The 26,974-nt window shown below is 38.3% G+C and overlaps 1 protein-coding gene across 6 annotated transcripts in view; it reads left to right on the plus strand.

Annotated features, from left to right (window-relative positions):
• LOC100881577 (uncharacterized) overlaps positions 1-26,974 on the plus strand; it is a 132,488-nt gene that overhangs the window by 21,473 nt on the left and 84,041 nt on the right. For all 6 annotated transcript variants that reach the window (XM_076536679.1, XM_076536681.1, XM_076536680.1 and 3 more), the window contains exons 4-7: positions 3,068-3,186; positions 9,968-10,162; positions 16,307-16,416; positions 16,506-16,676. In XM_076536679.1, coding sequence (XP_076392794.1) covers positions 3,068-3,186; positions 9,968-10,162; positions 16,307-16,416; positions 16,506-16,676 — 595 coding nt within the window. The remainder of the gene's footprint in view (positions 1-3,067; positions 3,187-9,967; positions 10,163-16,306; positions 16,417-16,505; positions 16,677-26,974) is intronic.

Below are 26,974 nucleotides of genomic sequence, written 5' to 3' on the forward strand. Positions count from 1 at the left end.
CGACGCTTGGCTCCGGCGGGCCACCCTGAACATCCCCGTCCAGACGGAGGGCGCATCGGTGACGATACACCTCCGCCTCCACCTCCGCCTGGTATTTCCAGGGGATTACACCCGCCAGAACCATCGCCGACTCCCAGGAGATCGTGCGGTACCCCATAACCACCCTGGTCGCCAGCCGCCGCTCCACACGCCGCAGAACTCTCTGCGCGCGACGGCTGACGCCCAGGTCGGCAGCCCGAACTGGGGCGCCGTACAGGGCCATACTCCGCACGACCCCCATGTAAAGCCGGCGAACCCTCTCACTCAGTTCCCTCAGGTTGGGTAAAAGACGTGCCAACGCGTCTGCCACGCGGCCCAACCTGGTGGCCAAAGCGTCGAAGTGGCCATTGAAACTCCAGCGGCTGTCCAGTCGGAGCCCGAGGTAACGCATCTCCGACCCGATCTGGACCTCGACTCCGTTAACCCGGATCAGAGCTCCCGCCGGAGGTTTCCCCCCACGTGTGCGGCAGAAGGCCATCACCTCCGTTTTGTGGGGAGCCACCTCCAGCCCGAGCCCCCGGATGGCTGAAACAACCACCGCGGTTCCCAACTCGGCGAGGCGGATGGTCCTAGCCCAGTCGAGCCCCGTTGCCAAAATGTGCGTGTCATCGGCGAAGCACGTAAGGTGCAATCCCGGTGGCAACGGGGCCGACAAGGCGGAGTCGTGCCCCACTATCCACAGGAACGGGCCGAGCCCCGATCCCTGAGGTACGCCCCGCCTTACTTCCCACGATCTTTCCGCACCGGACCGATCGACGCAATGGATTGTCCATCCATTATGACTCGGTGGGGCAGGACATTGAACGCGTTGACAATGTCCAGCGATATACCGATCGCTACCCCGCCCCTGGACGTGGCCGACTTTGCTATTCTCCTTACTCTCTGTACGGCGTCGACTGTACTCCTTCCCCGGCGGAAGCCAAACTGACAGTCGGCCACGTCCGGACCATCTCCGGAGAGGTGCGCAACAAGTCTATTCGCTATTACTTGCTCGAAAATCTTTCCCACCGCGTAGTACGATCGGCCGGTACGACCCCGGTTCGCCGTCGGGCTTTCCCTCTTTGTTTAAAAGGACCAACCGCCCCGCTTTCCATATAGATGGGAACTTGCTCTCTCTGAGGCAAGCGCTGAAGAGGCCGGCTAACCTCTCTCCCAAGTAAGGGAGTACCAAGGCCCAGACCCGGCCCGGTATGCCGTCAGGACCCGGAGCTGTATTCCGGGCACTTGCCCATCTGACGGCATCGACGAGTTCCCCCTCGGAGACCCCCATATCGTCGGTCCACTCAAGGCGGGCCGGCGACCCGGGGCGCGTCGAGGGACTATCATCCCGCGGAAACAACGTTTCCACGATGCGCCCCAGTGTCTGGGGGTCGAGGCTCTCTGTTATCGGGGAGGCCCATGGTCTCAATTTACCCATGACTAACTTGTAAGGGCGCCCCCACCGATCCCGCTCCAGAGAGCCGAGAAACTCGTCCCAGGACCGGTCCTTGGACTCCCTGATGGCTGTCTGTAGAGCGACCACCGCATCTCGGTAGTCGCTCCACAGCTCTTGCTCCGCCGCGGGAGCTAACCTAAACCTAACCTAATCTAACCTAACCAAACCGTGCCAGCGTTACGCGTGACACCGTTACGTTATGACTAGGCGCGATGCACATTGGGGGGTTGGGCCGCGAAGCGGCCAGGGGGCACAGCCCTCTAGTATCTATGAATGAAGTTATGATTAAAAAATGTGTCGTCAAAAGTAAGTACTAATATACTTTGCTAGGTATGAACAGGGTCATTTAGTCATATACGAAGTCTTGTCGTATTGTTTTGAGACCGGTGGTATAAAAAAACCGATCATAATAGCGGAGGACACGACTCACTTACCTGAAACCGGGGTACCCCGCGTCCTTTTCCAGCTTGTAGAGACGTCAATTTTCGAGGCTCCATCGTTCTGAAGGACTCATTTTAAAGGGGAAGCTTCAAAGAATATGAGCATATTTTTTATAAATTTTAACCCTTTACGCTCCTCATTGAGAAAAACGCAAAGAAAGAATTTGTTTAAATTTTCCGATATTTTATAACAAATTGATGGAATTAGAAAAAATATTTTAAAATAGCCCAATCCTTCATGAATAAAACAAAAAAAATTTAGCTCAATCGGTTGAGTAGTTTCTGAGAAAAACATTCCTAAATGGACCCTATTTTCGCCAAAATGGGCGAAAATTGCAAACTTTGAAGGCTTGCCATTCACTATCGAATTCACATGGACTACAACATATTTCGATTAGAACAAAATCGGAGATGGTGACTTCCAAAAGTGATCGATTTGGCGTGGAATGACCCATATATTATATATATTATAATATATATTATATAATATATTAATATTAATATTATAATATTATAATACACTGCTGTACAAGGGTACATTTGACTACCTTATCCGGCTACACCCTTTTTATGACCCTATATTTCCAAGTCTTTAAATCTTTAAATTTTCAAATGTCTAATTTCTAAATTTAAAAATTTTTTAATTCCTAATTTTCATATTTTCAAATGTTTAAATTTTTCCGAATTTTTAAATTTAAATTCTTAATTTTTTAAACATACGATACTTGTTGTAATATACAGTTTTTTAATTTTTTTTCAACGTAGAAGAAAAAAAAACTGTCTTACAGTTGATTGTCTTACAACTGACCTTAAAAAAACATAAAAAAACGAGTTGAGAAATAATTCTTCACAATCACGTTAAAGCTCTTTTAAAATCATGTGAAAGCTGATAAAAATATTTTCAATCCGACTGCTAGTAACAGAGTAATTTCCACTGGTGATTCGTGATTCACCCTTTATGTTATCAGTAGTATATTGTCAATATTTCAGCATCAATTTTGCAGTAAGTTTTTCAAAACAGATTTTATTAAACTAAGGATATAGACACTGCCTATGATAAGCGCGACATATAATTTTTTAACGTTGTTTGTAATAAAAGTATCGACTTAATAGTAATCACAACAGAAACACTAATTACTTATTAATTTTTCAGATTTACTTGGCGTAGTCCAAAATTTATTTATTGTGCAATTTCATTCTTCGGTTCATCAATCATGACAATTTTTAATGTTTTGAGGATAACTTCGACGGGCATAACTTCAACAAAAATGAGTAAGATAGATTACATTTTTCTCACCTGTTTTATTACTTGATAGGTGTAGATACAGAGTTGAAAATTTAAGACGTGCTTTTTGAAATGTCAAATTTAACTGTTTTCACAAACCTTCAGAAAATTAATTTCTTAAAAAATAATACAAATTAAATTATTTCTTTAAATTTTCGAAATATAAGGTTAAATTATTTTCATTTTCACGAACTAATCATTGTACAGTTATTAAAACTGGTAATTCTCAATTGATCAATGTAGATCATACTTAACATTTCCATTTTAATATAAAAACAATAAATCAATAACTCATAAATCATTCGTTGCGGAAATTATGTTTTTCGGAGTCATATCCATTGTTGTAGTTGCTTTATAATTTTCTTTTCGAAATGTGAACATTACCTTCAGTTTTTAAACGGGATGTATAATCTGCCTAAAATTAGTATTTACTGGGATATAATCAAATTAAGTTCCAGTTCAAGTAATATTCGATGTTGTATATTACTCTCGGTCCGCTTTCTTAATTTGATTATAAATGAACGATAGATTCTTTCAAACATTTCTATAATTATTGTGGTACATTCACGAATAATTCGAACTCACAAATCTTCATCTGTCTTGGGTAGTTCATAATGATCTTCACTTTTTAATTCTCTCTAAGGACATTAATCAAGTTGTTAAATCTGGCGAGTAAACTGGCTAAGTAATACTATTACCTTATCTGATTCAGCTATTTAAACATTTTGTTTAATATCGATCAGTATGACGGTATCACATTTTTAAACGCATTAAGAACGATACATCTAATAGGTCTAGTCATATTTCTGACAGAAAAGTGGAATATGTCTGATCCGTTACTGATTGTGGGATTATTTGAATGGTTGTACAATAAAACATGTATTTAGTCAAAACTAGGTACAATATTCTCTTCATAAGTGTGGAAACCTCGTTTCTGCAGTTTCAGATTTACATAAGAAGTATTTTATTCTTTGTAGTGTGTCGAATGTAGTATCGTCACATCACGAAGAGCCAAGCTGGGTTTTATTAAAGTGATTATTTTTCATTGGTTTGGTTACAAAGACTCCCGCACAATATAAAGTTAAAACTAGACTAAGCGTATGGGATTATCGAAGGGCCTTCTTTTATACTAGAATTTTGGAAGGTGATGGCCCAATGGTGGGGAGATGTTCCAGGAAAGGGAGGTTTTTTAGGTGAGGACATAAAAAGCACAATCATGTAAGGATAATAAAGGAAATCGTAAATTTGCGGTAAGAGTTTTTTCGGGCCTTACGGGTAATATCGCTGATGGTCTAGGTAGATAAGTAAGTCTACGGGGGTCTACGGTCCCAACGGTAAGTCCGAAGAGAAACGTGGAAAGAATTGTCCATCAGAGTGTAAGTGGGATCGTAGACCCCTGGCTATCGGTTTCGCCAGGCAGAGTCAAACATGCTGCACTTACCGCAACAATAAGACTGCTTTTATAACTTACCAATCAAGTCGACACGTCTCCGCTGAAAATCAGTAAATTTCTAAGCATTATATCTCGAAAATTAACAAAAATTGGATAAATACATTAAATCTTAATGAATTCGTCTTGAAAAGCATTATCACTTGATCGAAATAAAATATATAGTTCCATTTAAAAAACGAAACTTCATCATCATATCTTTCAAGTTAATAACATTAAAAAAATTTTGTTTATGCCAAAACATAGAGTCCCTTTTACCCTACAATTTCCATATAAACACTTTTTCGTGTCATCAATAGTTTATGAAATATTGCCCTGTCACACTTAGGCGCAGACACGCTGTATATGTACATATAACAGTATGAAATGATTTTCCTTTGCGCGACAGTAAAGGTACAACGCAATGACGCAACCATTCAACGACTTCTTTTTACCACTCTTCTTGAAGAATTCTTGATCGACTTCAACCTCTCAATTTTAATGTTAATTTTAACCTCGATCCACTAGTGAGTGTTTTCCAAAAAACATAAAAGTATTACACCACGCGGAGGAGGACACACATTGCTTTCTTTGGATCGTTAGGCCTGCAAACGTCGCGAATCTATTGTAGTATCGTAATTTTATGCTGCGTAATATAAAATTATAATATATGGACAATGCATCGATGCGTCGATGTTTTTTGAGGAATGTAGTGGGAGAGGAAAAGAGAGCTCGTGGGTTTTTTCCGAGCGGACAAGGGACAGTTGAAATGTCGATCGTCTCGTGCAAATTGCGTAAAAAGTTGAAATAATTACGTAACAGTTTTTTTTGTCTATCAGGTCGCTGTACATTTACCAAATCAATTAAACCATTATTATTATATTTTATTCCATTAAATATATATTATTTTCTATACTATCGTAAACTATCCTACGTATTAATTAATCTACGCTCTTACACTTAACGGATCATACAATCCTACACTATTTAATGGAATCGATTTTTGATCTGGTCATTACCAATGCCGTTCCAAACATTAACATGCCTTCTATATTAATGGTCGATTTTACAAATCCAAACAGATTCTATTCTACGTAATAATGCCTTCTTTTTGAAGGTTATAGCTAGATGAGGGTTGAAATGTGTCCTTAAGCCAAATGAACTTACAATAGTATATCTAACAATAAGTATGTTAGATAGTAGCATTTATAATAATCTGCGATGCGTATCCTTTCACAGTTCTGGATTAAGTGCCTTTTTTTTTTTTATTACGGAAGAGAGAAATCCTTATGGGCACCTGGCAAGATGGCCCAGGTAGTGTGGAGAGTCGCGCTTCCGGCGCCCCCCTAGCGGGAGCGGTTTTCACGCACACGCACTAAAACTCTCTCCCTCCCTACCCCGGGGGTGGCGGAAGCCCGATGAGCTTCATCATCAGTGAGATATGTTCCACTCGCTCTAGGCCGTCGCTTGCGTTCGTTGAAAAAGAGACTGAACCCCCCTCTTCCGCGTGTGCTCAGCATGTAGAGAGAGGATGCACGCGTGTGATGGCTCTTGGTCCAGGTAGTTTATTGTCAATTTGAGCTTTAGTGGCCACAATGCCGCGCCTAAGCTTTATAGCTTATAATCGGCAGGTGTTCGAGTCTTAGACCCACCACCGCACAAGAGTCGGAGCCCAGTCCAATCAACGGGTTCTAAAGACATCACCTGACTCCATTGCCTGCTGTAAGGAATTTTCTCTAGGTTCAGTAACTGCTATTGGGCTAGAAAGCACCCAACAGACGGGAGGGAACCCCTGGTCCAGGTAGTCTCGTCGGGTTCCTCGGGGAAGTCTTTGCGCAAGCGCTTCCAACTTCCGCTTCAGTCTGTAGCGCCACTCGATGCCTCCTTCCACGCCGTCCGCACATACCGTCCTAAGACCGCGACCTCTCTCCGTCGCATTGCACTTCCTATCAAAAAACAAAACAACCACGCTCCTGTGCCCCCCCCCCCCCCTGTCAATCAAAAAAAGTGTTGCATCCGACCGTTCATGTATTCTGAGATATCATTCCAAAAATATGTCGAATTCCCCCCCCCCCCCCCCCCGCAGCTTTACGCAACTCTTTGTGTCTCTAAATTCTCTAAATTCACTAATATCGCCTCCCCTAATCTTCTACTCCAGTCTCTATTTCCCCGAACGCTACAGTTTTCTCCTTCCTCTCTCCTGCCGATCCCGCTCGGTCCCCATTGTCGCCCTCTAATGGTGCCATGACCAGGCTGACGACTGAGTTCCTTGCTGAATCGACAATTGATCAGAAGGGTGGTTGACAGAGTTGACCTTTCTGCCCCCTCTCCCCCGCTACCTCGGTCCCCATTTTGTGCCCCCTAATAGTGCCATGACCAGGCTGACGACTGGGTCTCTAGTTGAATCAACAGTTGATCAGAAGTATCCTCTGTTCAATTTGACCTCTCTTCCTCCTCTCCCCCGCTCCGTCGGTCCCTGTTTTGTGCCCCCTAATGGTGCTATGACCAGGCTGACACCGGTTTCCTCCCTTGCAGGTTTGAGTCGTTTGATCGGTCGTGTCTATGTTTGTTTCTCCGCCTCTTCCACTCCTGCTCTTCCTCTTCTCCCTCTCGCTGTCTTCTCGCTTCTTCCCCTCCTCTTGCCATTTGAAAAGCGCGCCTTGCCTCCGCCGTCTTGCTTGCTGCCGCATCCCTTCGCTTCACCCTTTAGGGGCGCTCTCCAAGTGTTTGCAGCGTTCCTTCCTTCGCCATGCTGGATATTCTCAATGCGGCCCCTTTTCTCCACCATCGTTGTGACTTCGGAGTTTCCAGGGTGCTGGAGCGTTTTCCGCAGTTCTTCCAACACTTTTCCGCCATTTTCCCGCTTTGCACTGTTCCTCTGCACTCACGCACGTGGTCACGTATATTCGCCTGTACCCGCAACACTCCCAGCACTTCACTGCACTCCCATAACACTTTCCCAACACTACACCGAATTAATTGCCTATCTGTTAATTATTTCTTATTTATTATTTATTTATTTATTAATCTACTAATCACTTCACTATTTATAAATAATATATTAGTTATTTATTAATTATTATTATTATTATTATTATTAATCTCATTCACTTCATTAATTAATTAATTAATTACTTCCTTCACTTCGTTCCGTGCCGTCTCGCCTCTTCCTCTTCTCCTCCTCACTGTCTTCTTGCTTCAACCTATCCGCTTACCATTTGAAAAACGCGCCATGTTTCCGCCATCTTGCTTGTTGCCGCGTGCCTTCGCTTCGCCCTTAGGCTTCGTCCTTAAGGGCCGTTCTCCATGCGCCTGCAGCGACCCTTCCCCGGTCATATTGAATGTTTGCGAACCGGCCTTTACGCTCTACGCTTTCCCTCGCGCGGAGATGCCCACGTGTTCGTACGATATATCGAAACTTGCTCGACTGACGCCATTATTTATTTACTATCAAATCACGAAAATACAAAAATAGCCAAAACTAATCACCGCGTGCATTCAATATGCCTCATTCGTCCTTTCCCGCACTCTAAATCCCTTATGACATTTACATTATTAATTAATTAATTTAATTTCTGCGACTTTCTCTCGCAACTTCGACATGTCGCACGACCACGCGTTCGCGCAAGTCCTTCTTCGAGGGCAACTTTCACCCTTAAATTGCACTATTTTCACTCGCGATATATAAAAATAATCGTGTTTAAGTCGTGCACATATTTATTTTATTCCGCGGTCGGCTCGAACACTCGTTTCCTCGCTCTCCTCACTTGTCATGGGTTTGCATCCCATGCTTTCCCTCGCGTCGCGTGGAGGTCGCCATTACCGAAATTTCGTTTTTTATTTATAACTTCATTATTCCACCTCCGATTTTCACAAAACTTTCACCGCTCTCTTCCCCCGCAGTTTCCCCTCACTTCACAACACTATCTACCACACTTTTACCACTTTTTCCCACCAACGCGGAGGGACCCCCGAACACGTGCGCTCGCCACGACAGCCAGCCATCTCTTCTCTGGGTTAAGTGCCTTGCCGTCTCTCAAGGTCCTCTTTACAAAGGATGCAATATCCTCCCCACTCTGTGATCAGATCCTACTAGAATACCCTAATCTCCGTGCACCACGCAGCACCATGACGTCGGGTCATCGGCCACGAGGCACGACACCTTCGGTGATCCTCAAAGAAAAAGGTATTAACCTCTAATCACAACATTCGCGACTCTTAAAATTCGTCGCGGTCCTTAGATATCGGTTACCACCGATCCTTAGCTCGATGACGGACATAAGTTTGTATTATTATCATCCCAAGACCCCTGAGAACCGGGTCAAAATCCGGGATACGATGACCCTGACACGTGTGCCACCTTTGCACACGGCTTGACGCTAACAAATATATGTATTTCATATCTCATACCAAGTTGTAATCCTCTATTTCAAATGGCCGAAATAATACCAGGAAACGGTTGAAATTCCAGTTTTTGTCACATTCATCTAATTCAATAACATAAAAAAATTCTGAAATATTGAGTACATAATGGCCCATATTACAGAATTTTTCATATTTGCTATCATAAACTGTAGTTGTAAAAAATGAAAAAATGTGAGAAGATAAAACGAAATGTAAAATAGCGTGCAATGACTGATTTCGATTAAGATGTGTATTTAGTTTGATACAATATTTTAGTTCTCATTTTATCCCATAAGAAATTATTATATCATATTTCTTTACTGTTGTTCAACTTCGGAAACTGAACTGATAATGAAATATTAACACACCTACCGTTGGCAATGTTTAAGATCTAATAAAAACTGTGTTTAGAAACATGTGCTGTTATAAAGAAAGTTGCATTGCAGAAACATTGACTGCAATCTACTTTTGATGCAAGATTATTAACTTGCAAATATGTCAATAATTATTAACTTTGAATCCTATCTCTCGTAATACATTTTTAGGTGAAACTTCATGTTTTATTCAGAACCGAGGAACAGACAGACATTCCGTTTAAAAAGACTGAAGATGACCTTCATATCTTGATAAAAAAGCAAAATAACAAGAAACTAAATCAAGTACTACGTCTGCCTTTAAAAATGGTGCAGTTTTCATTTTGAAAACTTCTTCCTACAATGAATGATTTATGAAGTCTTTGAAGACATTGCATGATGAAATTCACCCTGTTTTCTTAAATATTATTATTATGGAAGATTGAAACAAATCATGTTATAAAAATGACACAGTTTCAATTGCAATGCATCAATTGTTAAAGAATTGGCTTTCTTGATGTAACTTATGAATAAAACATTATATCGTTGAAATTTTATATAATACTATTTTATGTTTGCAAGCTACTTTCGTTTTCAATGGAACAAACTTAATCGCAAGCTTCCTTTTTCTAAAACTGGCTATGCAGTGGCCTTGTTTAATGGTAACTTGGGAAAAACTTGAAAAAGAACTGTCAACTAGACACAGAAAACTTTCTAAAACAACTTTGTCTACGAAGTTCAAAATCGTAACTATAGTGGTGATGATATTTGCCTTAGGTAAGTACCATTCATGTTATTATCTTAATTATTATCTTGTTACTATTAATTATTATTTGTTTTAAACATATTCCTTCAAATGGAATTACTGGAAAGTAAATACAAGGAAAGATTGAGAAAACAAATAATGAGTGTATACAATTAAAGCTTGACACTTCTAAAACGAATTGTGTATGTAAAGGAACTATGAATTCTTTGTATTAAATATGTTTTATTTAAGTATAAGCATAAAATAATATTTCAAAAATGAATAATGAATTAAATATTAATAATAAACATATATAAAAGTGCTTAAACATTGTAGAACGTACTGTACTTATTGAAACAGGAAACATTATTGGGATATGTATATGTAATTACATATATTAAAGAACGTGAATGTGTTACTTCCTTATTCTTAAAACGCAAAGAACAACAGCAGTATGGGCCATAAAATCTAAATCACTGTACATTCATAATAACCCGTTATGTATTGTAATAAATGAATTTTCAAAAGCTAGTCGATAAACATGCAGGGTACAATTCGGCTACCAGTTCGGCTACCAGCTACTTGGATATAATTCAAGGAGTGGTAGCTGGGGAGATACTGAACAATTTTTTCCTTTCTTGTAAGATCGAGAGTGAAATAGTATAATTTCCGTCGATGGAATATTCCAGAATACGTACATTTTATACCTTCCGTTCGGTGCACGACTGATTTCTATACATAGTATTTTGGCAATTGTATTATATTATACTTTTTTATAATCTGTTCATTGGCAATGGTTAACAAAACAGGTAAATATGTTCGGTATAATGGTATTTATTGTTCGAAGGACCTATGGACGCTTATGATTGTACGCGGCGCGGTGACTTATTCGTTTAGAGCTATTTCACATTTTGAACTTCTGTTTTATAACAGACACTTTCGAAAACTGATTCCACTCTGTATCATCATTTTTTATTATTTTATGATACTACCAAGCATAGTAATTTAACATTTTAGCGCTGAACGATTTTTACGTTTATTGTTTGCAACTGTTTGTCGGGGATTAGCATTTATCGTTATATGTCGATTTATTTTCACAATTTTTCATCACAGTCAAGGTACCTTTTCAATTGTTGCGGTTATTTTTCGTTGCGCGTGGGATTGTCTATTTCCGTTGCTGAAGGATACACCCTATACCTGAAAGCTAATTACCGCTGTCTTATAGACAATTACTATTTCCTTTACTTTTTCTTAATTTTTTTGACAATCAGGTAAATCGATAGTTTCCCTTTCCAAAGATTGTTACAAAAGTGATCAACCAATCCATGCATTTTATCCTCTCAAAATATTACTGTTAAAGTAATCTTTAAAATATTATTTTAAAGATCGAACCATTTAGCAGTTAATTGCGAGTAGAGAACAAAATCGCAATACGTGTGCTGGAAGATTGTGATATATGTATAATTGTGTTTTTTGTTGCGGAGACAAAGTAAGTGATAAGTGATTCATATACATCAATAAGGCTAGTACGATTTCCAAATCAACTAGTAGTATTATCAGTTCATTTAGTTTTAAACGGTTTATATTTACATCTCTTTTATTTTTTATTTAATCGATTAATTGTATCGCTATGAAAATAAATCCGGCTAATATCATAAGTATTTTAATAGATTCCTATAATTATGAAGATACAGTTCAACGTACACCTGTAAACGCTAAAGAAATTGATGTAGCTCATACTATTACGGACTTAATTAATCGATACTTACAAGCCGGTCATGCAGAAATCGAAACCAAACAGGAATTATTATTTGAACATGATGTAGATGAAGATAAATTTCGATCATGCGATCCATAAGAGCCAGAAATAAGTGTATCATCGTCACCTGCAGAAGTAAGTGAATCTTCGTCTAATTGACCTGACGAAAATATATTTGGAAAGGATCATATTAGTATTGAATACAAGAAGAATGCCGTAAACTTTTGGAATAGTGGTAGGAAAAGACCATTATCTTTCAAAAGTGTACAAACGAGATTTAAAAAATTAAAAAGTCGTGCACAATTATATACATGGGAACAGCACATTAGTAGCGGTGGATCGGAAATTGATAAACTTCATGATATTGGTGATATTGTACTAGAAAAATTTGTTTTAGCGCGTAATAGAAATATAATGGTACATGACATTGATTTAAGACGTTGGGTATTACAGGAGAAGCAAAAGTGGAGTTTCGAAGGATTTTAAGCATCGCATATGTGGTTATGGAAATTCAAACGAGGAATTCAAGGAATTATTCTGAAAATTTGTCTGAAATAAACACGCGAACTAATGAATTTGTGTCAAGCGTATCTCAATATTTTCATAGTCATGGCGCAATAAATATTGTATTTTCAATTCTGACCAAGATTTCAACTTGAAATGCACTCTGGAAGGACGCTTTTATGGAGAGGTGAAAGACATACAGTCCTCATCTGCTTAACTCATTTTTACAATATTCAACCAACCATATCAGCTGATGATCAACTTTTGTCTCCACTGTTTGTCGTTTTGAAAGAAGCAAGTGGTCCATTAGCACCACGGGTAAGAAGTAGAGTATTTACGGCACGTAATGTTATTATCGGGGTATCAGCATCAGGAAAATTAAACAAAGACCTTTTCAGACAATGGTTGGATCAAAATTTGATAACAAATATCACTGCATCAAATAAAACCGTAACAGTTTTGACTATTCCAAAAAACACTACTGAATTGATACAGACTTTGGATGTACATATATGGTTTCAGAATATGGAAAAATTTCGCGCGTAAAATATCGGATCTTGTATTTACGTTAAATTTACAAATTAATTTACGTGCACCGGACGCAATTGTCAAGATGCACTCTTTAATTCATAATCAATTATCCGCACCTAGATATGAAGAGCTATTTAAGTACGCATGGTTTCGGTGTGGTTACATCAACAGCAGACCGGAACATTTTGATAATGTTCCATAGATTTCAGTTTCAATCAAATTGAAACCATGTATTGCTCAAATTGTCCAGAGGTAGTTGCAGTAAAATATTCGTGGTGTAAAAGTCATTTTAAATTTGCTTAGTACATTTTTTTGAAAATTTTCATTACTGTAATAACTATATAGAAATAATGATATCTGCTTCAATTTTAAAATACATAACCGCATTCCATTTTTTACATTTATAATAGTTTATTTAGAAGACCACTCCAAAATAAAAATCACTATTTTCAAAATTATAAAAAAAATATGATATTTGTTCGCGCGGTGAGTAAAATATGAACTTTTATTGCTGTTCTCAAAGGTTGTAAATCTTCGACTCATGGCGTTTCCACAACTTTTTAGAGAGATGGAAATTATATATTAAATTATTGTTATAAAATAGAATTTGTGAAGTGGTTCAGAGTCCTTCACGCTGGTGTGCCCAGGTCAACGAAGGATGTAAATCATCATCCCACAAGTTGTAATGATTGTTAAATATTGTTGCTGTTGATAGTTACTATAATTCGTATAAGTGAGTATGCTTCACCGAAGATAATGTAAGACGCCCTACCTATTGTCTTGGAGTAACGAAATAATTATTTCGCGACTGCCGCGCCGCGCCAACATGGAGTACCACTGACAGCGGCGCGTGTTTTGCTGAACTCTTTTTTTTATTAAAAGAAAGCAAAGGTGATTTTGTAACTTCGCTTGATGCTTTCTTCTGCAGAAGTGTCTATTCTGTCTTGTGCGATGGTTAGAGTTTCGCCTAGACCCATAGTTTTTTAAACAAATTGAAAAATATCAGGAAAAATTGGTGCGTTCTTGGTGTTTTTCTTACTTTGATCATCATTTAAACATATTTAAATATTTACAATGTAATAACAATTTATATAGTTTTATTCAGGAAAATTCACAGATTCTTCTCGTGGAAAAAGCCACTGAATAGCTGCTACGGTAAAAGTACAAAAAGTTTCCAAAGTTGAAAATTTGCAATTTTTTTAAAAATTAATTTTCTCAAAAACTGTACGTCCTAGAGAAAAACGGATTTCAGATTCGTATTTAGCTCGCAAAAATTTATAAGAATTTCATAGTAGCCGTTACGAAATCAGTTGGCTGTTGTATAGTGTTATATTCCGAGGAACTCGGAACACTTTTCAGAGCTACTATATTTTTCAAGAACATGGAACAGTTCTCAGTGAACAAATATAATCCTTTAATTGCGTAATATAAATTAATCATTAAGTTATTACACTTTATGCATGTATAATTATGCGTTTAGATCTTGCGTACATCCAATACTACCACCAGCAGCGCGGAGCAACCGGGATATTTAACTCGGGTTTTATAGAATGTTTTATAGAGGCACCTATGGACCTTCAAATTCTTTTTTTAAATAAAGTAGTATAAAAAATGTAATACAATATGATTTCCAGAATATTATGTATAGAAATCAGTCGTGCACCGAACGGAAGGTATGAAATGTACGTATAACTTCAATGACAGTAATATTCTTTCCAGAAGCGAAATTAAAAATTCCAATTTATCCGTATTTTTTCGTTGGACCCATAGTTTATGTATGTGAAATTTAATTAAAATGGTACAACGTTTTATTAAAAAAACTTACAAAATAATGTTAATTTTTAATATCTTTTTTAATGGACAATTTTTTACAAAATTCACTTATGCCGTGTTATTGATCTTCCAAAACAGAAAAATTCCCATTTTGTATTTTTTGTCAACCCCAACTTCAAGGGTTATTTTCACTACTTCAAAGTGGATATTTGCCGATAAAAAAATACATGTTAAATTTTTTTTCGAGTTCTATAACATAAAAATTTCATTAAAATCGGCGTGTAGCAATTGGGTGATGTCCCTTATGAGTCGTTCTGCAGAATTTGATTTTTTGTAAAAAAAGAAACACCGTATAGCAGTGGTGTTAAGGCTAGGTCAATGAACTTACTTTACTGCAAATTTCACTACTATTTTTCATTGTAACATAATATTGTTACTTTTCACTAATTACCTAATGTGATAACCAAAAGTAGAAGAGCATGTTATAACTACAATGCTATTAGGTTTCGCTCCAGGAATCTAATAATAGCCGTTTTTCCGTTAGTGTTTAAAAGAAAAACTTTTTTTTCTAGGTTTCAAAATGTTCATTTGTAAACTTTTCAAATGTTGATGTAACGAAAATGTTCGTTACGTTCAAAATGATCTGCCTCATTCTAGGTTTATAATCTAATAATATATTCCAGCATTTATTTTAATACGACAATTTTTGTTGCTTGTGATTCAAGCAACAAAAATGAAGTTAATAATTTCATATTACAAAAAGAATAGTTCTTTACACAAGTTTACAAATAACATTGATTACGAGTATAATATCGATCGGTACAGTTCGAATTAGTATTTGCGCAGTGACTTAATAAAACAATAAAAATCAGAAGCATTATAACAGCCAACTTCAAAAAACATATATCAATGGATTAAGAACAAAATGTTTGTCACTTATCAATAAGCAAATATAATTAGCATGGAAAATAAGGTGATAACAAATAATTTTGTCGTAAATATATTGTTTTTTGGTCAATTTATTTATATTTTATAACTATACATAAAAACCTGTAAAACATTGTTATTAAAAGTTTTCATGCATCTTTAGTAGTTTTCGAGGTAGTATTTGTGGATAGAAATTTTTAAGAGTGGTTTCACTCTTGTCCCTCATTTTTGCGTGTTTGACAAATTTACGAATTTTCATGAAAATCGGAAGAGGATTCTTCTATCCATTTCGTATTAGAAGGACGGACGTACTATACCACTGAATTTTTTTCCTGAACAGACACTACAGAATGAATATTTTACTATAAACTAACTTTTATTAATGGAATAATCTTTTATTTATTAATTTAATTGATTATTTCTTAAAACTACAATGCGATCAACAGTATTATGGCCAATGTTATGATTTGTTCTTTTGACAAAGAATAGTGTCATGAAATAGAAAGTAATAAGGTTTTTCCGGGTTATGGGAGTTTTCGATTATTCGAAATAGGACCGGTCCATACTTCTGCGGATAACCGATAGTTTACTGTACTTACCTATGATTTTTATATCATTTTTACATTACTGAAAATGTCTTAATATTTTTATTTAATTATTAAACTAAACGGACTTTTTATAGTGGAACATACTTTTTCAATACTACATGGGTACATCAGGGCTAAAGATTGTGCTCAGTTCCGCGGAGATCCAGATATTACAGGTGTTTATTTCCAGTCGCAATTCCCGCAAGTGAGTTAATGCTTTTAATTTTACTTTATCTGTAATAAATAAATATTTCTTTTTATTCTCATTAAAAATCATTTTTATTGTCCTTTCAGATATTTTCTAGGATTTCATACAGCTTATGGAAAGGAATACTGATTGATATAATCAATATTTTAAGTACATTCTCATGGAACTTCGTCGATTTGTTCCTCATTCTCATCAGTATAGCTTTAGCAGACCAATTTCGTCAAGTAAATAGTCGCTTATACTCTATAAGGGGCAAGGTAAGAGTCTTTTATGAATATATTTCTATATAAGATCAACTTTCATACACGATTGAAGCTATGGGCAATATAATAAGATGTTTTCATATATATTTTTATACAAAAATAAAAGTACAAGTGCCCAATGTGATCAGTAAGAAAATAGCACGTTAGATAAGCAATGTTAATAAATCTCATCGGTCAAAAGTCTGCAATCAGGGTCTGTAGAAAAGCTAAACATTTTTAAAGTAACTAACGAAATTGTACTGATTAAAAATATAATAAGCAATATATTCCGCATATTATTGTTTTTTTTTATAGAAGTATTAGAGTATCGTCGAAATGTTTCCAACATGGAGAAATTTCGTGTTTCTAAGGAATGTATGAATGTGATTGAGAAGAAGGCTAAATAAAAATTGTTTAGACAGAATTGAGTTTGAAAAATCATGATAATTTATTGGCTCGAATGACTCGAATTAGGGGAAAAAGCCTTGCGGCATAAAAAACCCCTTGCAATATATGTATTTGTTAGTGATTGAACGGTGAAAGTGTGAATGAGTATGTATACGTGGTGTATGTGTTGAGTATGATTGTTGATTGATTTGAGGAGCACAGGGTCTCGCTCAATGTTGTTTCAATTCGTGTTATAATCCACATTGCGTAGAATTATTCACGATGATCTATTCAAAGAGTGTAGGGTTCCACTCGAATAGTGTTGTGATGTATGGTCTTTACCACCCTACAGTGGCCTGTTCGAGAAGTGCAGAGTTCCGCTCGAATAGTGTTATGATTAATCTCAAGAATCACCCTGCAATGGTTATTCTACGTTACTTTACGCGGAACTTCGCGTAACTACGTTACTTACGCTATTGTTTTAATATGCCTGATTTGGAACTGCAATTCAAATTCTTGCATTAATTTACTAATAAAATTTGAGCTCTGGTCGGTTAATATATGTTTAGGTGCCGAAAATATATATTAGGTATACAAATGAATAATCCAATTTTTCTGCTTCATTCAAGGTTTATTTTAAAAGTTACTAAATTGAATTGTTCAATCAAAGTAGTCGCCATTTCTTTCTATAACTTTAAGCCATCTTTCTGGTAGCTGATGAATTTCATCTCGGAAGAATGTTACGTCTTTAGACGCGATGAAGTCGTCAAGGCATTTTCGGATCTCGTCCACTGATTGGAAGTGCATATCAGATAAGGCGTGTTGCATCGACCGGAATAGGTGATAATCTGACGGAGCAGTATCCGGTGAATATGCCGGGTGCTGCAAAACATCCTATCCAAGACTCATTATGACATCTTTTGTATTGCAAGCAATATGTGGCCTCGCGTTGTCGTGCAACAGTTTCACTGGTCGTTCTCCTTTGCCAGTATACGGTCGTTTTCTTTCCAATGCTTGACTCAAGCAGATTAATTGTCGCTGGTAGCAATCTGCAGTAACTGTTTCACCTGGTTCTAACAACTCATAGTAAAGCACGCCCTTGATATCCCACCAAATGCATTAATTTTATAACAGCTTAAAATAATTTGGATTATTCATTTGTACACCTAATACATATATGTAATGTCGTAGGAGTTCGTCTATAATTGTTGTAGTGCTAATCTCTTTTATTGGAATTAATACTAAGTACTTCGTCAGTACGTCTTGTATTGAGAGGATGTATTTGTTGTCTCTGTTGGTAGGTGTTAGCGGTCCAAGTATGTCTATTGCGATTTTGTCGTTTGGTTCGTGAGGTGTATCGGGGATAACGGTTTGCTCTTTTCCGCGGATCCTAATTAATTTTTCGCGGAAAAAATCTAACTTAATCGCGAATTTAAATCTAACGCGGAGAAGAATTTAGATTTATCTAGGTGGTCTAAAATTTCGTCTATGGGTGGTAAGGGGTAGGCGTCTTGGACTGTTTCTTGATTTAAGCGTCTGAAGTCGATAACTAATCTCCACTTACGTTTCCCTGGATCATCCGACTTCTTTGGCACAACCCAAATTGGCGAATTATACGGTGAATCTGATTCTTCTATAATTCCCTGATCTAACATTTTCTCTACCTGCCTGTCTATTTCCTCCTTGTGTACCTCGTGTGGTCTGTATGATTTAATGTTTATGGGTCGTAATGTTTTTAATTCTATGACATGCTTAGTCAAATTAGTGCACGGTAAATCCTCATCGTCAAAAGAAAAGACATCATTATATGAAACTATCACCTTTTCTATACTCACCTTTAATGACAGATCAACGTGTTCTAAACTAATTTTGTTCTTTAGAGTTTCGACTCTTTGTGCTATGGAGGGATTCAATTCATGGATGGGGTAGATGAGGGTTTCGTTAGTGGGGTTGTATATGTGTACTAGGTAAAGGTGTTCATTAATAGGAATTTCTGTGGTATGGATTTTGTTAGGTGGAATAAAGATTTCTGTCTCGTGCTCTATGCTCCTTCCGTCTAATATTAGATTGATGTTAGTTATGGAATATTGGTATTTCTCCAGGAAAGGAAGTCCGATTATGCCATCTTCTAATAATGGAAAATTATCTGATACTACAAAAAATTCGTGTTCCCTATTAAAATAGTTTATCCTAATTTTTCCTTTACTAATATGCCTGTCATTACCCATTAAAAATGTCCGTTCTTCGTTTACAATTTCGTGATCGCCTACTAATTTAGATTTTATCAAATTTAATCCTGCTCCTGTGTCAAGGAGCAACCAGCCGAAGGATCCATTCCTGAACCGTGTTCGTATGTACCGTAATTTCCCTGTTCCCGAAGTGTTTCGAGTTACGTTTATCCGTGGCGGTGGTGCGATTTGAGGCGATAATCGAAAATTTTGGCACTGATTCGCGAAATGTCCCGGTCTTCCGCATTGGTTACACTTTGCTTGTATCGGTCGTCTAGGAGTGTTTTCGTATACTTTATTAAATTGTCGCGAGTTCTGATTAGAATTCGTCGATCGTTCTAACGGCCTGGATGGTCTTCTCAATAATCGTTCATTTCTGCGATCGTTTTCTAACATCTCGGCTTCTAGCGCATAACTGTGGGCTTCGGAGAGGGTGCTAGGGTTTTTCGGATTTTTTAGTACATAATTTTACTGCTTCCCCTTCCCCGATCGTTCTAGATCGCGTACCTATATTCGTTCAACTGTTGTCGAAACCGAAGGGTGTAATTCATTACACTTTCAGTATGTCTTTGAAATATTCTACTTAGTTTGTCCCTCGTGGTGTCTGGAGAAACTAGTGGCACGACATTCACTCTTAACGCGTCATATAATTCGTCGTAACAATTTATTTGTACATGTCGAATACTACGTTCGGCCTGATCAACGATTTTTAGAACTAATACTTTGTCTAATAAGATATCTGGTTCGCAGCAGCGAACTCTAGCACGATCAACCATTCGAATAAAATCTTCGACCCCGGAATCATCCCGACCTTTGAGTAGTTTAATAGTGTCTATCACTTCACTGGCTTTTAACTGTAACCATGCTGGTTACATAATATAAGCACACCGTATATATCTATTCATGTATAGCCGCGATACGGGGTATCCCTACTCCGAGCACACGTCGTGATCATTATTTCAAGGGATTACCGATAGAATATTTACCCCACTTTCACTAATTATGCGTGCGCATCGATCCCCACTCGATAGCGATCGAAGGAGGTCGATGCGAGGATCAAATTCGACATTCTACATCTGGAAGCGAATCGAGTCGGTTCACTAAATCTTTTCTGCGAAACACGGTACGCGATCGCGAGGTCAAACCGACCTGATAAATTCGCCAAGCCGACATTTATCCACGACGCGTAAACACCTCAAACCGAGGAGTCGATCGTTCAAGCCGAACGGTGGCACAGTCAGAATTTGATTTTGTAACAATTGTTCGGTCGTGTACAGCGTAGTAGTCACAACGTAAATATAAATTTGTATTAAAGCGAATAATTGAAACGGTAATATCTAAATTCATTCGGTAAAAAGGTGGTAAGTAACTGTTGATTGGACGTCAATTCTCTTTAGTAAATTTCGACGATATTCCCACAGTTGTGGATAGCGACTGAGATCATTTAATTGTACATTTTGGCCTGGTACAGCTCTCAGGCTCATACAGGCAATTGAAGTGTCGCTCGGCCCACGTAAAGTGTCCCGCCGTATCTTCTAATTGTACCTGTGTGCCCTTGCGAGAGGTAGTCTCGCTGGTGTGGAATTGGTTGATTTCTGCCATATTTGATCGCGGCACAGCTCACAGATTCGTTTGATTATCCAGAGTATCGCCCAGCTCACGAAAGTGCCCTGCCGCTACTCCTTGCTTGTTCTCAAATGCCTTTGTGAAGAGGTAGACACGACCGTGTGGCACTGCTTTCACTCTGTTTGGAGGTGAATTTGTTCGAATAAGGTTCATACTCAGATTGGGTAACCGAAGTGTCGCCCAGCCCATATTGTGCCTGCCGACATCTTCTGGTTGCTCTCAATAAGTGCATGAATCTCATAGTACAGGCACCGTTTGACTTTTCCCGAGTTGCTCGACAAGGTCAATTTGTGTGTTATAGTACTATTCGCGTCGCGAATTACACGATCGGATCAGTACTGTTGGAATCAGGTGTCTGGCATCAGAGCAAGTCTTGAGCCCCAACTCATCCTCTTGACAAACTCTTACAAGGGAACATATCCAACTCCGACACGCCGATTTTGTTGAAACTTAAGTGAGATATAGTTCTCAAAAAAATATTTGACACGTATTTTTTTTTATCGGCAATCGTGCATATTGAAGGGGTGAAAATAGCCCTCGAAGTTGGGGGTGGAAATCATATTTGTGGGAATATCTCCGGAATTAAAGAAGATAATTGGATTCTTTTTCTTGTAAATTGTTGGTCTTTTAATAGGCAATTTTTATGCGAAAAAAAATTTCAATAAACTTTATAAATTTTCAAAATATTATTTAAACAAATAATTTTTGTTTAAATTTTTGCACTAAATGTTGATATATTTTTTTGCAACTTCGTGTACGTAAACTATGGACAAAAATAGAGGATACGTGTTTTTGGAATTTGTTGTTGGTTGCAATGTTTATTAAATATATAATTTAAAATCACCTCCTGTGAAGAGGGGCAATCAGCATTTTTATTAAAAATATCATTATTTTTACAATCTTTTACCATATTTTAGACATTTTATACCTCTTCATATGCCGTTAATTGATTTCTGAATAATTATTGTAAGCCTCGCAGGTATAAGCGTGACGCGGTTATGATCAACGCCGCGCCGCACAGTGGCGAAAAACGGCGAAAATGTGGACAAAAGTGAAAAAATGAAAATCGCAATTCTTGAAATCCGTTTAATGGAACTAGTTTATAAAGAATCTGTGCATACTGTTTTCACAGTTTTAATGACTTTATTATTACCATTTCGAAGATATGAGCCTCCAAAGTTGAACATTTTTTAAAGTCAATTTTTCCGGGTAAAGTTTAACATAATGCTGTTAATTATTTTTTAAATATTATGTTCATCCACTATTATCGGCTGTTTATATGATACTTTAACATTATAATTATGTAAGTTGCACAACAAAATGTTTATTTTTAACAGTGATATAGAAAGACATATAAACCATCATATTTAATGTTAATGTAAGGTAAAAGATCTTCACCTCGGTTCACCTACCAAATAGGCTTAAATGAAAGCTGGAAGCTTTCCGAACAAGGATCTATAACAATATCTTGTGGTAATTTGCAGTCTTATGAGTTATTCCCATTTATGTTCATGCGCGCACCCTATTAACGCGCGCGACAACAGCAGTCCCGGACGTTTCACAGTTAACAAAGTTTAACATAATACTGCTTAATTATTATTTAACTATTATATTCATCCACTTGTAACGTAGCCGTTTCCTCCATCCGCATTGCTAGGCAGCGCGGTGGAGTACGCGGCTCACGGGCCCCCTTGTGCCGGACGCTTCAGCGCGCCATGGTCGACGCGAGGAGGCCGATCGCGGAAGGAAGGGGACTGGTCGCGGATAAATGAGAACACCGAGTTTACCGACTGTTTCGTGATCACTTTTTCCGACGAGTTTTCTCGAGTCGGTTGATCGATTCTCGGATCGCTAATTCTATCCTAGCGAGGATACGGAGCACAGGATGTTTAGGCAGAGTCACGTGAAGTTGTTAAAATAAAATAAAAGATATAACTTTAAACGTTCACAAAATGGTTTATTAAACACTTCACACGCACGCTCACCTCGGGACAATGGACGAATTATAACGATAATACAAACTGGTTGAAATAATCGGAAAAACGGTTGAAATTTAGGTTGAAATTCGCTAAGACGTTTGCTCTCGCTGAAGGTTCACAAAATCGGAACGGTAATCGTTTGAACTTTCGATCCGATCGATGGCGTTGCGATAGGACTAATCCCGTGCGGGAGGGATTAGCGCCTATACGCAGCGGCGTAATACGGCTCAGAAGTGCCTAGGTCTATTATTATTATCTTTATTTCGGAACACCGACTAACTACTATTTATTGATATTATTATTCGGGTCCGCTGCCGGTGGAGTCGCCTGCTGTTCCGCGGTTTTCGGCTTCTAGAATACAATGAACGGTGTTAAACGCAATCTCTATTACAATAAGGCGGCGGTGGCGGCGCGGGTCTTATAATATAGTCTTACAATATATAGTCTTACACACTACGCTTACATACTACGCACTTATATACTATGCCTACCTATTCTTAGTTGGCCAGGCTGACGTGCCGGGCCTGGGCGAGGTGAACGGTTGGCGACTTCGTGTCGCGTCCCGGAATCCGACCTCAGGACTCGGGAGGCTGGTGTCTCAAAGCCAGTCTCAGGGAAGCCGGGGGCCTAGAGAAAAATTCCTTACAGCAGGCAACGGAGTCAGGTGATGTCTTTGGAACCCGCGGATTGGACTGGGCTCCGACTCTTGTGCGGTGGTGGGTCTATGACTCCAACACCTGCCGATATGAGCGAAAGCTCGGGAGCGGCAAAAGGCCATAAATGCTCAACAAGACAATAAACTACCTATTCTTACAATCTATCTTATCTCTAAGTCCGACGCGGCGTTCGCGGTTCGGTCGGGGGAACGCCTCGCGGAGTTTACGGGTCGGTCGGAGGAACACGTCGCGTTGTTCGCGGTTCGGGCGGAGGAACGCGTTCGCGGGTTTCGCAGTACTTATACTACGGCCGGTGCGCGATTGAGAAGAGAAGGAGGGGGGGATAGTAAAGAACACAGGGTATGTGGCCACTTCTGGCCTTGCCTTGCTCTTATTAAAACCGAGAGTTGCTCCAGAAATGTTCCTGAGTTAGCTTCCCGACGGTCCGGTAGACTCCGCGCCGTGGCCTGGCCTCCGACACGGTGTCCACCCCGACTTACCTACCCCGGGCCTGGCCGCAAACGGTAGAGAAGTCGGTGGACCGTTGACTCGCGTCCTCCACTCCTACGGAGCTAGGCCTTGCCGCGGGCTCCATGGCCGGTGGAGGTGCCGAGGGTTGGCGTGGCCAGCCCCGGTGCGTGGCCTTGCCTCCGCACCGGCGCCGACCTCCAGCTTTCTCAGCCCGAGCCTTGTCCGCAGACTGGGGAAAGCGAATTTGCCTGGAGCGGATCTCCGGAGAGGTCCTGTCGGGGCCGAAGCCCCGAGCCAACTCATCGATCACGCGATCGATCGGTGATTAAATGTATCGGGTCTCGGTGGGGGGTCCCCACCTCGCGGTGCGCAGCTGACGTTGCGCGGTCGACGACCCGCGGCTGACGGAGCGCGACTGATGGAGCGCGGTTGCCGGGGCGCAGTTGCCGGATCGTGACGTATACGTCACACACTTTTATTGGCATTTTTTATGGTACTTTAGTATAATAATTATGTAGGTTGCACATCAAAAGGTTTATCTTTAACACTGCTATAAACTGTAAAAGGAGATATAAACCATAAACGTACTTAATGTTTATGTAAGGGAAAAGTTGTGAACTCCACCTTGGTTCACCTACCAAATAGGCTTAAACGAAAGCTGGAAGCTTCCCGAACAAGCATCTGTAACGATATCTTGCGGTAATTTGCGGTTTTCTGAGTTATTCACATTTATGTTCACGTGCGCGCTCTATTACCATACGTGACAACAGCGGTTTCGGACGTTTTTCAAATATGTCGTCGCTGACCTTTGCAAAATGTCTTGTTTTGTAGGTGAGATTGCAATATCCACACCCATATATATGTATATTACATATTAGATATTTAAACATTGTTAAAAAATTAAAAAAATAAAAATTTATTTGCAATTTCTGATAATAAAAAATGAATTTGCTAATGAAAAAAATATTATTATGATAGTTAAAACATTCAAGTTTAAAATGCAAAAAGATTTAATTAATTTCGATAAATAGTTTCCAAGATAAAAATTCATACGTACTAGTATGAATTAACTAACCGTATTAGTTAACTAACAAATCAAAATTCGATTTTTAACACAAAAAACTAATTTGTAACACTAATATAATCATTTTATCGAAAAACATTTAAATAATTTATATCAGAATCGAAGATATTAGTTTTGTCCACGTTTTCGCCGTTTTTCGCCACTGTGCGCCGTAAGGAACATAGGCCAATATTGCTTTTATACTTTCACTATACTTTTACTGTAAAGTCTTCAATCTAAATAAAATATTTAGAACTTTTGGAAACATTGGGATTTTTTAAGAAACTACGAAACTAGAATTAAATTAAATTATTTTTAACAATATTGGCCATAAAAGCCTATGTTCCTTACGGCGGTGATTGTAACCGCGTCACACTCATACCTGCGAGGCTTACAATAATTGTTTAGAAATCAATTAACGGCATATGAAGAGGTATAAAATGTCTAAAATATGGTAAGAGATTGTAAAAATAATGATATTTTTAATAAAAATGCTGATTGCCCCACTTCACAGGAGGTGATTTTAAATTATATATTTAATAAACATTGCAACCAACAACAAATTCCAAACACACGTATCCTCTATTTTTGTCCATAGTTTACGTACACGAAGTTGCAAAAAAATAGATCAACATTTAGTGCAAAAATTTAAACAAAAAGTATAAATTTTCAAAATATTATTTAAACAAATAAAGTTTATTGAAATTTTTTTTCGCACAAAAATTGCCTATTAAAAGACCAACAATTTACAAGAAAAGGAATCCAATTATCTTCTTTAATTCCGGAGATATTCCCACAAATATGATTTCCACCCCCAACTTCGAGGGCTATTTTCATCCATTCAATATGCACGATTGCCGATAAAAAAAAATACGTTTCAAATATTTTTTTGAGAACTATATCTCACATAAGTTTCATCAAAATCGGCGTGTCAGAGTTGGATATGTTCCCTTGTTAGATGTTTCCACCTGACCCTGACTTCGTGCGAGTCTCCACCGGAACATCTCGACAATCCACAATCGTGCTTTCCACCGAGACACTGACTCCAACCACCAATTTAAATATATAAATATATACATATATGCATGACCAATTGATATTTCACTTAAAGCATTTAATTTCCTTTCGTATCATTGAGCGTCGATTCGTTGAAATTCATTAAATTGAATGAAAGATCCAGAAGTACGTGTCAAAGTAGATTTAAAGGAGACAACTCCGTGACAAACAAAGCGTACAAAATTGTCTTACAAATTTAGTAAATATACTTTCCTAGGCGTGCGATTTAATATTGTGATAAATAAACAAAATTTTTCATTGCTAGATATTCATATAAATATCTAGCAGGTTTTGCAGAATATATTGTCTTATGTTCATTATAAACAAAAAAGGTTTCTAACTTTCTTTAATGACCAGTCAGACCACTCCGCTGTCCAGTACCTGGAGGCCCGAACCCTCCATTTAAATCATTCGTAGATATCTTACAAGGGACATCACCAAGGTGTCACACGCCGATTTTAATGAAATTGATATATGTTGTAGCTTTTTAAAAATCATTTGACACGTATTTTTTTATATCTGCGGACATCCATGTTGAGGGGGTGAAAATAGCCCTCAAAGTTCGGGGTTGAAAACACATTTTCTTTAATATCTCGGAAACTAGAGGGTGCAGGAAGGTGAATTTTTTTTTAAATTGTGTAGTTTTTAGTCAGGAATTTAGTTAGTGACAACAATTTCGGGAGAAATTATTTATTTAAATAATATATTAAAAAATTGCATTTTTTTTTCAATTTTTCACCCTAAATGCAGTTCGATTTTTTTGCAGCTTTGTATACTAAAAAAATAGATCAAAATAGGGGATACGTGTTTTTGGAATTTTTTGTTTATTGCAATTTAGCAATAATTA

This window comes from Megachile rotundata, chromosome 10 (genome assembly GCF_050947335.1).
Source record: "Megachile rotundata isolate GNS110a chromosome 10, iyMegRotu1, whole genome shotgun sequence".
Classification (NCBI taxonomy): domain Eukaryota; kingdom Metazoa; phylum Arthropoda; class Insecta; order Hymenoptera; family Megachilidae; genus Megachile; species Megachile rotundata.